This window comes from Camellia sinensis, chromosome 11, assembly GCF_055761805.1.
Source record: "Camellia sinensis isolate YWXY chromosome 11, ASM5576180v1, whole genome shotgun sequence".
Taxonomy (NCBI): domain Eukaryota; kingdom Viridiplantae; phylum Streptophyta; class Magnoliopsida; order Ericales; family Theaceae; genus Camellia; species Camellia sinensis.
Genome location: NC_138971.1, coordinates 59,947,549 through 59,961,227, shown reverse-complemented (window position 1 = coordinate 59,961,227; position 13,679 = coordinate 59,947,549). Strand labels below are relative to the sequence as shown.

The window sequence follows — 13,679 nt, the reverse complement described above, 5'->3', positions numbered from 1 at the left end:
TTCATATGATAGGTAGAAACTGCTCATGCTTTATAGAATAGTGAGCTGGAGAATTATGAAATTGATAGGTAGACGCTACTCACTCTCTCATGTCTCAACTGAAATGGAATATTTTACATTTCTTTAAGTTTAGAGATTTTATTATATTTTACAATTCTTAAAAGTTTAGAGATTTGAGTTTACTTGGGTTGGACCATGTTCTCCTTATATCTATTTGATCTTTTGATTATTTTTTACTCTTTATAGCAGCATTCAGAAGAGCTTGCACTCAGCATTTTTTAATATTTTCTATTTGAGAACAAGGAAGTTTCGACATTTGTGCAGGAGAATGGTGATGGAACTTCTAGGGATAATTCTAGAGTGGAGGATGGTGAAACCGAGGACTCCTGTACCAAACCAGAAATATCTACCGAACCAGAAATATCTAGTAAAAAATCAGGGATTGATCATTTCAACAATGAGGAAAGTAATCCTGTAAAAACTGATGCAATGAGTAAGTTTATGCTTCGAGATCTGTAAAGTTTCATGTATTTGAATATTTTGCTTTGCCCCAACTCATGCCACCAGCACCACCATGAACATATGTACAGTACACCCACAGAGTTGAGGTTGGGTAGGGGGGATTCACTGTCAAAGCATGTTGTTTTTCTATCTTTTCTTAGATATATAAAAATCTCCTTTTTCTGTGTGATGCTTCTACTCTGAACAACTACGAGTATGTTCTATTGTTTCTCTGACTCTGCTTCTATATTTTAAAACAATATATATATATTCCATTATATAAAGCGCACAATTCAGAACATGTTTTGAAGCTATGACATGCATTTTCTCAAATCCAAATTATTCTTATGCAAATAAATCTTTAATATGCATACACGCTTTTGTGTTTTTGTCTGAGTTTGGAAAACCTTATAATGGCTAGTACTTTCTTGAACCTGCTTCTGTTGTTTCTCTCTCTCTGTTTCTATATTTCAAAACAATATATATATTCTATTATATGAAGCACACAATTCAGAACAAGTTTTGAAGCTATGTCACGCATTTTCTCATATCCAAATTAACCTTATGCAACTGCTCAGATGACAGTCACAGCCATCTTTTCTGTACATGCATCGCACTTGTGTGTAGCCTTCTAGTATGTATTTATAAATGAGGACATTGAGATGGATCGATATTGTCAATCCCAACTAATTGGGAGTAGACTTTATTGGTAGCTAGTCACCTTGAGTACTTTGTTGATTCATTCAGCTTTCTGGCCTGTGAGAAGGATGCGCAGATTGAAGCAATTTTCAGTTAAATGCTTCCCTGTTGCTCATGGATATTTGATATCTTTTTGTCTGCTATTATCTGTTGTGGAGTCTACAAAAACCCGGGAGTCCTACTTATTGACAATTACGTGACTGCAAATTTGTACCTTTTATACCATGTTATTCTTTTGATTTCACTATTGAGTTGGTAACTGTCCTGCTTTCATCAGTCCGCAAATATCCTGTATGATTAATGTATAAATTTTCATTCTTCTTGACTGCTATTCTTCTTTTCTTGTTAGCATTTTATGTCTTTCAGAAGAAAACAATGCCTAACAATTGACAACATGTGTACAGGAAGTTCTCTTTGGGAGATTGATACCCTCCGTCACCACTACTGCCCACCTGTATCAAGGTGCATGCTTTAACCTTATCATCTCTGTTTCCTCTCTTGAATGTGCATGCTTGTTTGCGTTCTTTAGAATAATGTGTTTTAATTACATTGTTTGGCATTTCCTTTTCATTGACAATACCTACTTTCGTCTTTTTTTAGATTTGTTTTGTCGCTTGATAACGATTTGACAGTAAGAAGCAAAACGACTGAAGTTGCGGTTAAAGATTTCAGTTCTGGTTCATATGCAACAATATTTAGAGCGGAGGTATATTTGCATCTATTTACACAAGAAAAAGAAAAAGAAAAAGAATATTCAATTATGCTTTCATTAACGTGATTCAATTCAAAAAAAGACTTAATCCACTTTGCAGATTGGACGAAGGGTAAAACAGGTTCCACTTGCATTCTACAAGGCAACTCCCAGCTCTTTGTTCTCGGAGTCTGATTTTTTTGGTTGGACTTTCAAATATAAAGAAAATGACGAGTTGTTTACTAGTGGTGTTGATAACAAAAACATAGACATATCTGAAGATCACGGTCATGGTTCTGCAAAGCGCCAGAGAATTGAGTGCTCGTGAAGCAAGTGGCGTCTTTATTGTTATCAAGTTTTGACTTGTTGACAATGTGTTAAAATCTATCACCTACTTCACTCCACTAAACCTAACCCACTACACCACTACCACCTCCACTTCACCTAACCCACTACACCACTACCACCTCCACTTTACCTACTCCATATCACCTACTTCACTCCACTAAACCTAACCCACTACACCACTACCACCTCCACTTCACCTAACCCACTACACCACTACCACCTCCACTTTACCTACTCCATCTACCACCTACTACCACATACTCTTCTATATATAGGAATCATTGTAACAATCAATATAAAAGAATCAATCAATAATACATGATTTTTAACATGGTATCAGAGCAAGGTTAACAACCTAGTTATTCTGCTTCACTGGCGGGCGGCAGTCTCATCTTGGCCGCCCGCCGGACCTCTACACAAATTCCATCCGCTGCCACAAATTCCATAACTGAACTCTTGTCTCTCTTCTTCCTTTTCAAACAACAACTTCATCTTTAGGAGCTTCAATCACCGGCTCGGGTGCCTTGACAGACTCTGTAGTTTCTTTAACTCTGCCACCACCTCAGCTACTTCTTCCACAACTTTCTCCTCCTTGGCCTCAACTTCAGCGACCAGGGCTTCGGGTTCTGGAGCAGCTATGAATACAGAGACGAACTCGATTCTTCACTACTCCTGACATCGAAATTCTCCACCGCTGTTACGGCGGCGAATGTTCTTCTGGATGCCGATCCGGTGTCGATGGAGCTCTCATGGCCGCCAGAAGACCCTCTCGGAGAGTAAAACTCTTCATCTTCAGAACCCACATCTGCATTTTCATAATTCCGCCGGAAACTTTGCTGTCCAAGCGGCGGCAATGGGTGGAGCTCCGGCGAATCCAATTTCCTCAAACTTATGTCTAAGAAAGCCCATATCGCCGGAATTAATGGCGGTTCCGGCTGCACCGTCACCGTCACCGTCACCGTCTTCTTCGTCTTCGCCGGAAAGAGTTTCGGAGAAAAGCATAGATTCATTCCCGAGAATATCAAATGTTGAGTCTCCGGCGAGAATTACCTACTTTGTTTCGTACAAATTGGCTGATGAGATTGGTTCTCCACACACGCAGCACACCACAGCCGTTAACTCTCACAGGGCTTTTGGTGTCTTTTTTTAGTCTTTTTTAACAAGCATAATCATCAAACCCCATCTTTCTTTTTGTTTTTTTAATCAACCGCCCCAACCTTCTTTCTCTTTTATCTATATATATATATAATTCATTTTAAAGTTGCAGCAAAGCATTTAGTATCTCCAGGCCGGAAAAGAAAAGGCATAATTCACTAACTCCAACTTGCACTCTCCAACCTTTATTTTCATTATTATAAAGCTTAGTTGGTCTACTTTTTAAATTTTTTTTTTTATTTATTTATTTATTTAATCACACCCATCCACTCCAACTTGCACTCTCGATTCACCCTGTTCCCCATTCCCTCCTTTATTATTTTTTTATTTATCATTATATATTCCTCATCACCATACATATCATTTCATCACCATCACCATATTTTTCTTTATTTATTTATTTATTTTTATTCGATTCCCTTACTTTCAAAAAAAAAAAAAAAAAAAAAAAAAAATCACACCGATGTTTTTCATATGTCCATCCCCCAATATTTTTCTCTATTTTCTTTATCCATTATTTTCTTTTATTTTATTTTTATTCTTAAACAAAACAACCCCACAAAATAACACCACCAACATTCCACACACTTGTCATTTCTTCATGCCGGGGATCAACCCCGATCACACTTTTACATCAAAAAAAAAAAAAAAAAAAAAAAAAAAAACCAAACCAAACCAAAACAAAACACCCACACCCACCGTGGGATTTTTCTTCTCTACTCTGCTGCAGGTCTCTTCTTCTTGCCTCCGTCTTGGACGGCCCTTGACGGTGTTGCCTCCGTGTTTCCCACTCCACTGGGCACGATCACTACCCCCTGCTCCTCCACTGCAGTATACGGCGGACCTCCAAATCGGAACATCACGGTGGCCTTCCGCTTCAGCTCCTTGTTTTCTGTCTTTAGCACACTTATCTCTGCTCGCGCATCCTTATACATGCGTTGGAGCAGAGCCAGCTGGGAGTTTAAATGCTGCACCTCATTTGTTCTACTCTGCAGCCGGTTCGACAAGTTTGTGACCGCCGTCATGCTTTCCACACATGCCTTCAGAGTATACTGATTGGCCTCCACATCCGACTGCACCGCCATTTTTTGCTCCACCGACCGCATCGGAAAGTTCAACGGAGCAAAACCAGAGGTGTTTGGTTGAGGTTCACTGGCCACCGCACCAGTTATTTCTCTTGTGGGCTCGTTCAGTTCTGGAAAGAGAGTAAGCAGACCACGGGAAGAAGAGGCCATGTTCTGGGTAGCTGGACGGGAAGAAGAGGCCATGTTATGGGTTGCTGAGTGTTTCAGCGAAACAGCGCTTTCCGACTGGTACTTTCAGAGAAGGGTTGGATCCAGAGTGTAACAGTTGGTTACAGAGTTTCTCTCTCAGAAAACACAGAGTATTTCAGAATGCAAATGTTCGGCGGTTTCAGACTGGTTTGCACAGCCTCTGCCTCACCCTTGGTTTAAATAGCCAGGGCCGATCCGCGCATCGCGCGCCACTTGCCGACAGACGACAAAACGGGCGCGCAAGCCAAGGTAGTCACGTGCCTCGCCGCGTCTCCGGCTCACCTTTTGATGGCTCGACGCTTTCTGTCGGGCACGCCTTTTGATGAAGTGGGCGCGCCTTTTGAGGGCGCGACTTTTGAGGGTTCGATATATATATCTACATGTATATCTTTTGGGCAGCCTATATACACACTCATACAGTGTCTTCTACATCGGTCCGACATGACCCCATAAACTGTCTTCTACATGGGTCCGACAAGACTCTATAAACTGTCCCGACATTGATTCCGGTTAGCTCCTTTATGGGTCTGACAAGACTCTGTAAACTGTCCCGACATTAATTCCGGTTAGCACCTTCATGGGTCCGACAAGACTCTGTAAACTGTCCCGACATTGATTCCGGTTAGTTCCTTCATGGGTCCGACAAGACTCAGTAAACTGTCCCGACATTGATTCCGGTTAGCTCCTTCATGGGTCCGACAAGACTCTGTAAACTGTCCCGACATTGATTCCGGTTAGTTTCTACAAGGGTCCAGCAAGACTCCGTAAACTGTCACAACAACTGTCACAGCATTGTCTGCTACAACGGTCCGACATGACCCCATAAACTGTCTTCTACATCGGTCTGCCATAACCATACAGTCTTCTACAACGGTCTGACACGACCATACAGTGTCTCCTATCCTCTTTTATTTTTTATGTATTTTCTTGTTTTGTTACTCTCTCCAAACTCAAGTTGGTTCGTTCCTATCCCCCTTGAGTTTGCGGGGGGCTGTTAAAATCTATCACCTACTTCACTCCACTAAACCTAACCCACTACACCACTACCACCTCCACTTCACCTAACCCACTACACCACTACCACCTCCACTTTACCTACTCCATATCACCTACTTCACTCCACTAAACCTAACCCACTACACCACTACCACCTCCACTTCACCTAACCCACTACACCACTACCACCTCCACTTTACCTACTCCATCTACCACCTACTACCACCTACTCTTCTATATATAGGAATCATTGTAACAATCAATATAAAAGAATCAATCAATAATACATGATTTTTAACACAATGTCTATTTTGTAGCTTATATGCTTGGAAGCCGTTTACCTGGTTCTTTTTCCATTTTTCATATTGCTCTACAATTCCTTTTCTTTTCTTTTCATTTTTAATAGATGTTAATGTAATTGGAGTTGCAAATATTTCACTTATTAATGGATCGATTCTCATGGGGATTTTTCTGAAACGGTTGTTAATACGAGTAATAATAGTGATAGTTGTGAATATAATAATTTTTTGGAAGACAATGAATCATTGAGATTCAGTCTCCAAATATTTTTATTCTAATTTATATTTAGTTGTACGAATGTCTTGAGATTTTTTTTTTCTCAACATTATATGATTGAAAATATATTAGAACAAATGGACAACAAAAATTGGCTGGCCTAATTTAGAATCATCTCTCTCTCTCTCTGTATATCTATATGTATATATACCTATATATATTTCAAATAGACATTGTCTTTCCTAATTTAGAATCCCTAAACTTTCATTTGAGGACTTGTTGGGTAACACATGCAGTTGCACCGTTGGTGTTTGAATTTAGTTATAGTTTTGAATGTATATATTCAGTTTCAATTGCAGTGAGCCATTCTAATCCAATCACAATCTGAGCACGAAAGCTCAAAAAATATAATTTAGTTGAAGTTGAGGTATGTAAGCAGTGAATAATAAAATGCAGGCATTCTTTGGTTGGACTGCCTACTTGTGACCTTAGCAACAGTGCACATGCTTGAGATGACTTGCCGTCTCCACATCCTACCCCCCAACAATGCCAAGCTGATGTACCAATCAAAGGCCATGCTGCTTTATATATATATATATATATATCCTGCAATCAGAATGAGAAAGCAGTGCTGGAATTATTGGTTAATTGAGCACAGGAAATTAATATGGACGAGAAGTTTGAATCAAAAGGAAGAGTATGCGTGACAGTTGCTTCTGGTTTTATCGGTTGATCAAGAGACTTCTCTTGTCTGGGTATCGTGTCATTGGAACAGTTAGGGACCCCGGTATCTGTCTCTCCCTCTCTCTCTCTCTGAAATCAAAAACTACATTTTGTGTATATTGTAACTAAAGTTTATTTGCTATGAATAGGCAGGAAACAATGAGAAATTGCGGCATCTGTGGAGGCTGGAAGGAGCCAAGGAGAGACTTGAGTTGGTGAGGGCTGATCTAATGGAGGAGGGCAGCTTTGACGACGCAATCATGGGATGTCACGGTGTCTTCCATATTGCTTCCCCTGTTTTGGGCCAACCATCTTCTGATCCAAAGGCATGTTCGTGTTAATAGACCCTTCATTCAATCATTCAATCTGTAAGCATGTTACTGTTAGCATTGTATATACATCCAGTTTATATATATTTGAAGTGGTGCAATATTATTGGAATAGGCTGAAATCTTGATACCTGCAATTGAGGGTACATTGAACATATTGAGTTCATGTAAGAAGAATCCATCATTAAAGCGAGTGATTCTCACCTCATCTTCTTCAACTGTAAGGGCAAGAGATGATTTCGACCCAAATGTGCCTTTGGATGAATCATCTTGGAGTTCTGTGGAGCTCTGCGAAAGACTCCAGGTTAATCATATTATCTTAATTATCCAATTGAAATTATTTTCCAACATTGCAATTTTACTATATGGGCCTGCTTCCATGTACACTGCAAAACAAATTATAATATCCCACTACGCATTTTGAAGCTCATCACACCAGCCTCTTACCTGCAGCTGCATTAACTAATATATATTTATATATATGGCCTTCATCTCATAATTGGTTTATTATATATGAAAGATTTGGTATGCTTTATCAAAAACCCTGGCTGAGAGGACTGCATGGGAGTTCTGCAAAGATAACAAGATCGATCTGGTGACCATTCTCCCCTCATTTGTTGTTGGACCTAGTTTGTCACCTCATTTGTGTACTACTGCATCTGATGTCCTCGGCTTGCTTGAAGGTAGTAATTAATGCATTCCCCTGTTGCTGACCAACTCGCTAGCTCGTTGCTATTTTTCTTCACTTTCAAAAGTTCAGTCAGTGGTGTTAAGGAATGTTATCTTGTTACTTGTATTTGTAACCAAACTGGAGTTTGGAAGCACACTAATTTACTTATTTGACTTACAGTTTGGTTGTGTTTGATCTTTCGAATAAACAAATAGGAAAGACTGAGAAATTTCATTGCCATGGAAGGATGGGATATGTGCACATTGATGATGTAGCACCCTGCCACATCCTTGCTTATGAGCATGAAAATGCACATGGACGATACCTTTGTAGCTCAATTGTTGTCGACAATAATGAGCTTGTTTCCGTGTTGTCTCGACGCTATCCAACATTGCCCATTCCCAAGAGGTTGGCATTGTTTTCTCAGTAAAGATTAATGTTATCAACATTAAACTGTTCTATTTTAGATTATTAGTTTGTAAAACCTTTCATTGCTCTTGTAATATTGATGTTCCAAGGTTCAAATCTTTTTTTTTTTGGGAATTTTGACAACATTTTTGAAGTGAAACACATGCATAATATTAAAATTTTATAAAAGTTTGGATGAAAATATTCAATTTGCGTGACAAGAGAGAATTTATTATCTTCTGATCAAGGGAGGGGGGATTTATATATAGCAATTATGTATGTATTGTATGTGTACGTGGATTAGTGATTGATGAACTGATGATTTCTACATGTGGCCTATATTTCAGATTCGAGGCACTTGATAGGCCATATTATGAGCTCAATACTTCTAAATTGAGAAGTTTGGGATTCAAGTTCAAGTGTATCGAAGAGATGTTCGATGATTGCATTGCTTCTTTAATGGCGCAAGCACATCTTTGTTTAGCCTAGTCTAGCTACAACTACTAACAACATCCTACAATATTTTGAATATTAACTTTTTCTTGCTCTGACATCGATCGAATTTTAAAATTTACTTCTTGTAGTTCACACCTTCCTTCTAATATTTTCAATGATTTATTATGAATAAGAATAATATATATATGTTTCCCCTCCCTCTACAAATTCATGCTTTAAATGGAATGCATGGTGAACAAAAAGAAATTGTGCTCTGGAAATTGAAATTTGTGGGCGGTCTAATATGAATTCACATATTAATGTCAATTTTTTGTTATTTTTTGTCCCATTTGTGTACTCTCTACCAAGACATGTAAATCTCTATGTATTTTTTTTTTGGTGTGTATGGATGTGTTTAATATTTTCGCCTAAATCTCCAAATTTAGAGATGTTAAATTTATTTGAAAGTTTGTGATAGTTTAGTATTAAAATTCGATGTCTTTAAAAAAAAATTCTCGAAGTAATTTTTTATTTTATTATGTTTTATTTGACATACACTACAGAGATTAACAAATGAAACAAATAAATTTTACTCATTGATTTAATACCCCATCATATTTATCAAAGAAAGTCCTAATTTCAAAATTACATAAATTATTAAGATTTAAAAATAAATAAATTTTACTAGCTTAAAGCCCATTCTATGCATGAGCAAGTAACAAAATGTAATAAATGATATTAAACATGTTAAAAATTAACTAAATGCTATAATATTAATTTAGATGAGTATTTAAATAATATATTTGAGTGATTTCACTATATTTATATAGATGTGCAGGATTAATTAATTTTTTTGAAATACACTCATTCGAATAAACTCAATGAAGAGTAAGAGTGAGATTCTATAAATATAAGATAAAAATAAAAAATAAAAATAAAAATTAAGTTTAAATTTGAAGATGAATATAGAAAGAGAAATTTATGTGGCACGTGACTTCCCATATATTGGAAACGGCACGACCAAGCTGTGTAGCTCACGCGCATTAAAAACACCTCTCACCTCCACCTTTAACACTAACACAAACAACCAAACAACTCTATGTCTACTAATAAATCAGCTCCATTCATTTGATCATTGAAATTGTTCCGTTGGATTGGACAATGAGACTGGCTTCTCTCCATTCCTCCATTGAACTAGAGAGGTATTGTGGGACTCAGTAGACTCCCTTTTGAGTCTTGTTTCTATAATTCGAGTCATTCATATTTTAAGATTTATCGAGTATATCATCTTTACAAAAAATGAAGTTAATCGGATAACAACAATCACGTGTTCGGATCAATTTTGTAAAAAAAAATAAACGGTGAAAAAATAAACGGTTTATACAAAATTAATCCAAACACGTGTTTTCCGTTATCCAATTTGATTTTTTATTTTTATAGAAATAATATATTCAATAAATTTTAAAATGTAAACGATTCAAATCATGGAAAAGTCTAAAAACCTGCCCACTAGGCCGGACTGGACGACCCAGTCCGATGGAAGATTGGAGAGAGACCGATAACACGTCTGATAGTTGCTCCAAGTTACTGATAAGAGAATTAATTTTCTTGAGTCCAATAACGCGTGATAATTGCGCCTTGTTATTGATAATTGCGTCTGATAATTGCTCCTAGTTATTAATTGTGTTGGTCATCCATCCAAACTAGGATCCTAGTTATTAACTGTGTTGGTCATCCATCCAAACTAGGAAACTAGGATTTACACTAGTATATATACACTACACAGCTTCATTTATAGTGACGTCATTCCTTGGATTGGTGTTCACGGTTTAATAACTTGATTCATTCTTGGTGGTCTTCACATATCAAACACTTGGTGATCTTCGGTAATCTTCTTCTTCTTCTTCTTCTTCTTCGTCTTCTTCTTCTTCTTCTTCTTCTTCTTCTTCGTTGGGTTGGTGTATTTGTTTTTCATTGCATATTAGTAATATGATGTTACACACTCGGGTTCGGTCATCTTCATTTGGTGGATTCGGCTTTATTGATATGGAGACGACAACTCCGTGGTTGCCGCTGCTGACACCAATACCTCCACCTCCGTGGTTCCCTACGTTCCTGTCTACCGACGATGAACAACCTTTGATCATCCTTAAGTTTCTTCAACACTCTCTCACAACAGAAAAATGGTGTATATGGAAAAAACCAAAAGTCGGCTGGATTAAATTAAACACTGACGGATCTATACGTGGTGGTCGAAATAATGTTAGGACTACGAGTTATGGTGGTCTTCTACGTGATTATAATGGTCTTACCATTTGTGCTTATGTCTCCTCAGTTCTTCCTCCCAAAGATGTACATAACATCTTCGTAGTCGAATTATGGGCCATATGGAGAGGTCTCATGCATGCGTTCAAACTGGGTATTAAATATATTTGGATCGAGTCTGATTCGTTGAGTGTCGTCAAAACAATTAAGAAAGAGCAACAGTGCTTTCATTCAACGGCTAATAGCGGATTGGACCACATTTGGCGGCTTCTGAACAAGTTTGACCAATTCGAAATTTCTCATTCATGGCGTGAATCTAATCGGGCTGCGGACTATCTCGCGAAGATGGATTTTGGAGTTAATGATGCTGTTCTGCAGCCGGTTGATTTTCCAGAAAGCCTGATCGATATTATCAATGAGGATGCTCGTGGAAAGTTGTACATGAGAAGCAAGAAAGATTAGTTATGGTTTTGTCATAGTCATTTATCATATTATTGTACAATCACAATTTGTTGTGTATGTACATCCTCAAATTTGAATATAATATTAGGGTTGTGTTTTTATTTTGGAAATTTTCTCAAAAGCAATTTGTGTAAATGGCTTTTCTAAATAAGTATCCTGTTTTTTTTTTTTTTTTTGGATGTTGTTTCCTTTAATGTCGTCACTTCCTCTGTCTTTAGACTGGAAAATAGGCTTAAGAAAAAATAGCAAACAAAAGCAAAGTTCTCTGAAATGAAAGAAAGGGATAATTTGTAGGAAGTACTTGTGAAATAGCCCTCATTCACCAACAGTAAAAAATGTAATTATTAAATAAAAAACAGAGGCTAATACGTAATTAGGCAAATTGTAAGGAGATATTGTTAATTTACCCTTAAATTTATTTACCTGATACAAGGTATTTTGAAGAAATTTACCAATGTATGTTTTATTTAATTTTATTTTGTTAAAGTCGTGAGATCAAAAAATACAATTTCAATTTTGAAATTATATTTTTAAAAATGAAATGCTAATCACTACTAACGTTGTTATTTTCTTTTTTCATTCTAAGGATAATTTTTTTATTCAAAAACTATTAACTTATTTACTAAATCTGTCAACAAAAGAGACCTTCATGGATATCAGTTCATAAAACATTTATATACTCTAGTTCTCTGTTCCAAATTGATTCTATAAAACATAATAACTTAAGATGGCATTATGAATGCATATGACTTGCCATCACTAAACCTCAATCATTACTAAGCATGTTAAATCCCAAGATGTTGGAGAGATTCTGGGCCAACAAGGAATACACGCTTCAGGCTTTGGTATCAAAAAATAACTACTCCTCTGTACGTTGTTCTTGGCACGCCATCCTGGGAAAGGACACAAAACAATGGTTGTGATTTCTTTGAAAGGGAAACAATTTCAAACAATGAGACTACCATTAGAACAACCATATAGTGTACATGTGTGAAAAAGGCCTTCAAACTCTAAATGATTAAAAAAATGTATAATTTTACATCTCCAAGAAAGCGTATCAAAGCATGAGAGAGATAGAGGGAGAAGTTCAACATTATTTGAATTCTTCTGTTCAATAAGAAACAAGAACTTCATTAGAGGGAGCTTAATTCGCAGAGTCAAAATACACATATCCAGTTATTGAAATATGAGCAAATTAATCAGGAGCACAAGAAAATGCTCGCAAATATTAAGCATACTTTAGAATACATTTGAGAGCCCTTTCAAGATAATTAGCACGGTTACAAGCCGTAACCACAACTGGAGCCTAATAATTCAGAAAAGAGGGATGCATATGTGATGACTTTTAAACAAAAAAATAAATAAATAAAATAGAAGAATTAAAATGACAGCATGATAACATTATAACTATCAAATTACAAACAAAAAAGCACAAGCACACACATCAGTTAAATGAAAAATGTGCAGGGGAATAATGTAACAGGCTAAGAATTTGAGCCAAGTTTTTCAAATGTGTTGAACAACTACACCTCAAATGGTGACCGTCTATTATAATAGAGTGCGTTGTATATGAACAATACTATCAGGAAAAAAAAGGAAAAACCAAGTAGCAAAAGCTCTCACTTAGAAAAAAGAGAAGACAGGATTGAAAGGAAGATTGTAGAATTGAAGAAAAGTTTTAAACTTAATGCGACACCCCAAAGAATGTAACGTGATATAACTATATTATTATTCATCCTTGAATACCTTAAGCCCTGCCTTATGTTATATGTCTGCTTGAATTAAGACTTCTTAAGAATTAGAAGTGAGAAACACGCCTTGATAAGACAAACCAAAGAATATAATTACTTGAGAATGAGTTTGAAAGTATATATTAATATAGGGCTTTGAACATGGAAATCCTTATGTCTTGTATTGAGAGTTAGGGAAGGACTGAATTTAGTAAATTTTGAGTTTCCCTATTCACTAATCAAGGAGCTTAAATATTTTAGACTAATGTGCTTGTCATATTGATGCTATATTGTTTTTATAATCGGGATTAGTGCTAATTAAGTAGAATTAGTGAACTTTACTCGTGATTAATTAAGCTAAGCAAGATTAAGTTAAACCTTGGTCAATTAGAAATTAACCTTGATTAATTATAACTAAGATTGATTAACTAAGCTAATTAATCCTTGGTGATGCATACGCACACCTCAACATTTCCT

General features: G+C 36.7%; 1 protein-coding gene and 1 pseudogene across 3 annotated transcripts in view; both read left to right on the top strand.

The window, feature by feature from the left end:
• LOC114301643 (protein NUCLEOLAR COMPLEX ASSOCIATED 4) overlaps positions 1-6,141 on the top strand; it is a 131,526-nt gene extending 125,385 nt beyond the window's left edge. Inside the window, exons 7-11 of one of the 2 annotated variants that reach the window (XM_082893991.1) lie at positions 325-493; positions 1,605-1,662; positions 1,801-1,906; positions 2,013-2,267; positions 5,971-6,141. In XM_082893991.1, the coding sequence (XP_082750117.1) occupies positions 325-493; positions 1,605-1,662; positions 1,801-1,906; positions 2,013-2,219 (540 nt within the window). In that variant the 3' untranslated portion in view covers positions 2,220-2,267; positions 5,971-6,141. Of the gene's footprint in view, positions 1-324; positions 494-1,604; positions 1,663-1,800; positions 1,907-2,012; positions 2,268-5,970 lie in introns of those variants that run through there. The other variant, XM_082893992.1, reaches the window with a different exon arrangement.
• A 135-nt stretch (positions 6,142-6,276) lies between these two features.
• LOC145801975 (tetraketide alpha-pyrone reductase 1-like) lies at positions 6,277-9,243 on the top strand (annotated as a pseudogene). The gene is made up of 6 exons (XR_014343950.1): positions 6,277-6,967; positions 7,057-7,229; positions 7,348-7,536; positions 7,753-7,915; positions 8,118-8,310; positions 8,658-9,243. The product of XR_014343950.1 is annotated as a tetraketide alpha-pyrone reductase 1-like (transcript).
• The last annotated feature ends 4,436 nt before the right edge of the window (positions 9,244-13,679 follow it).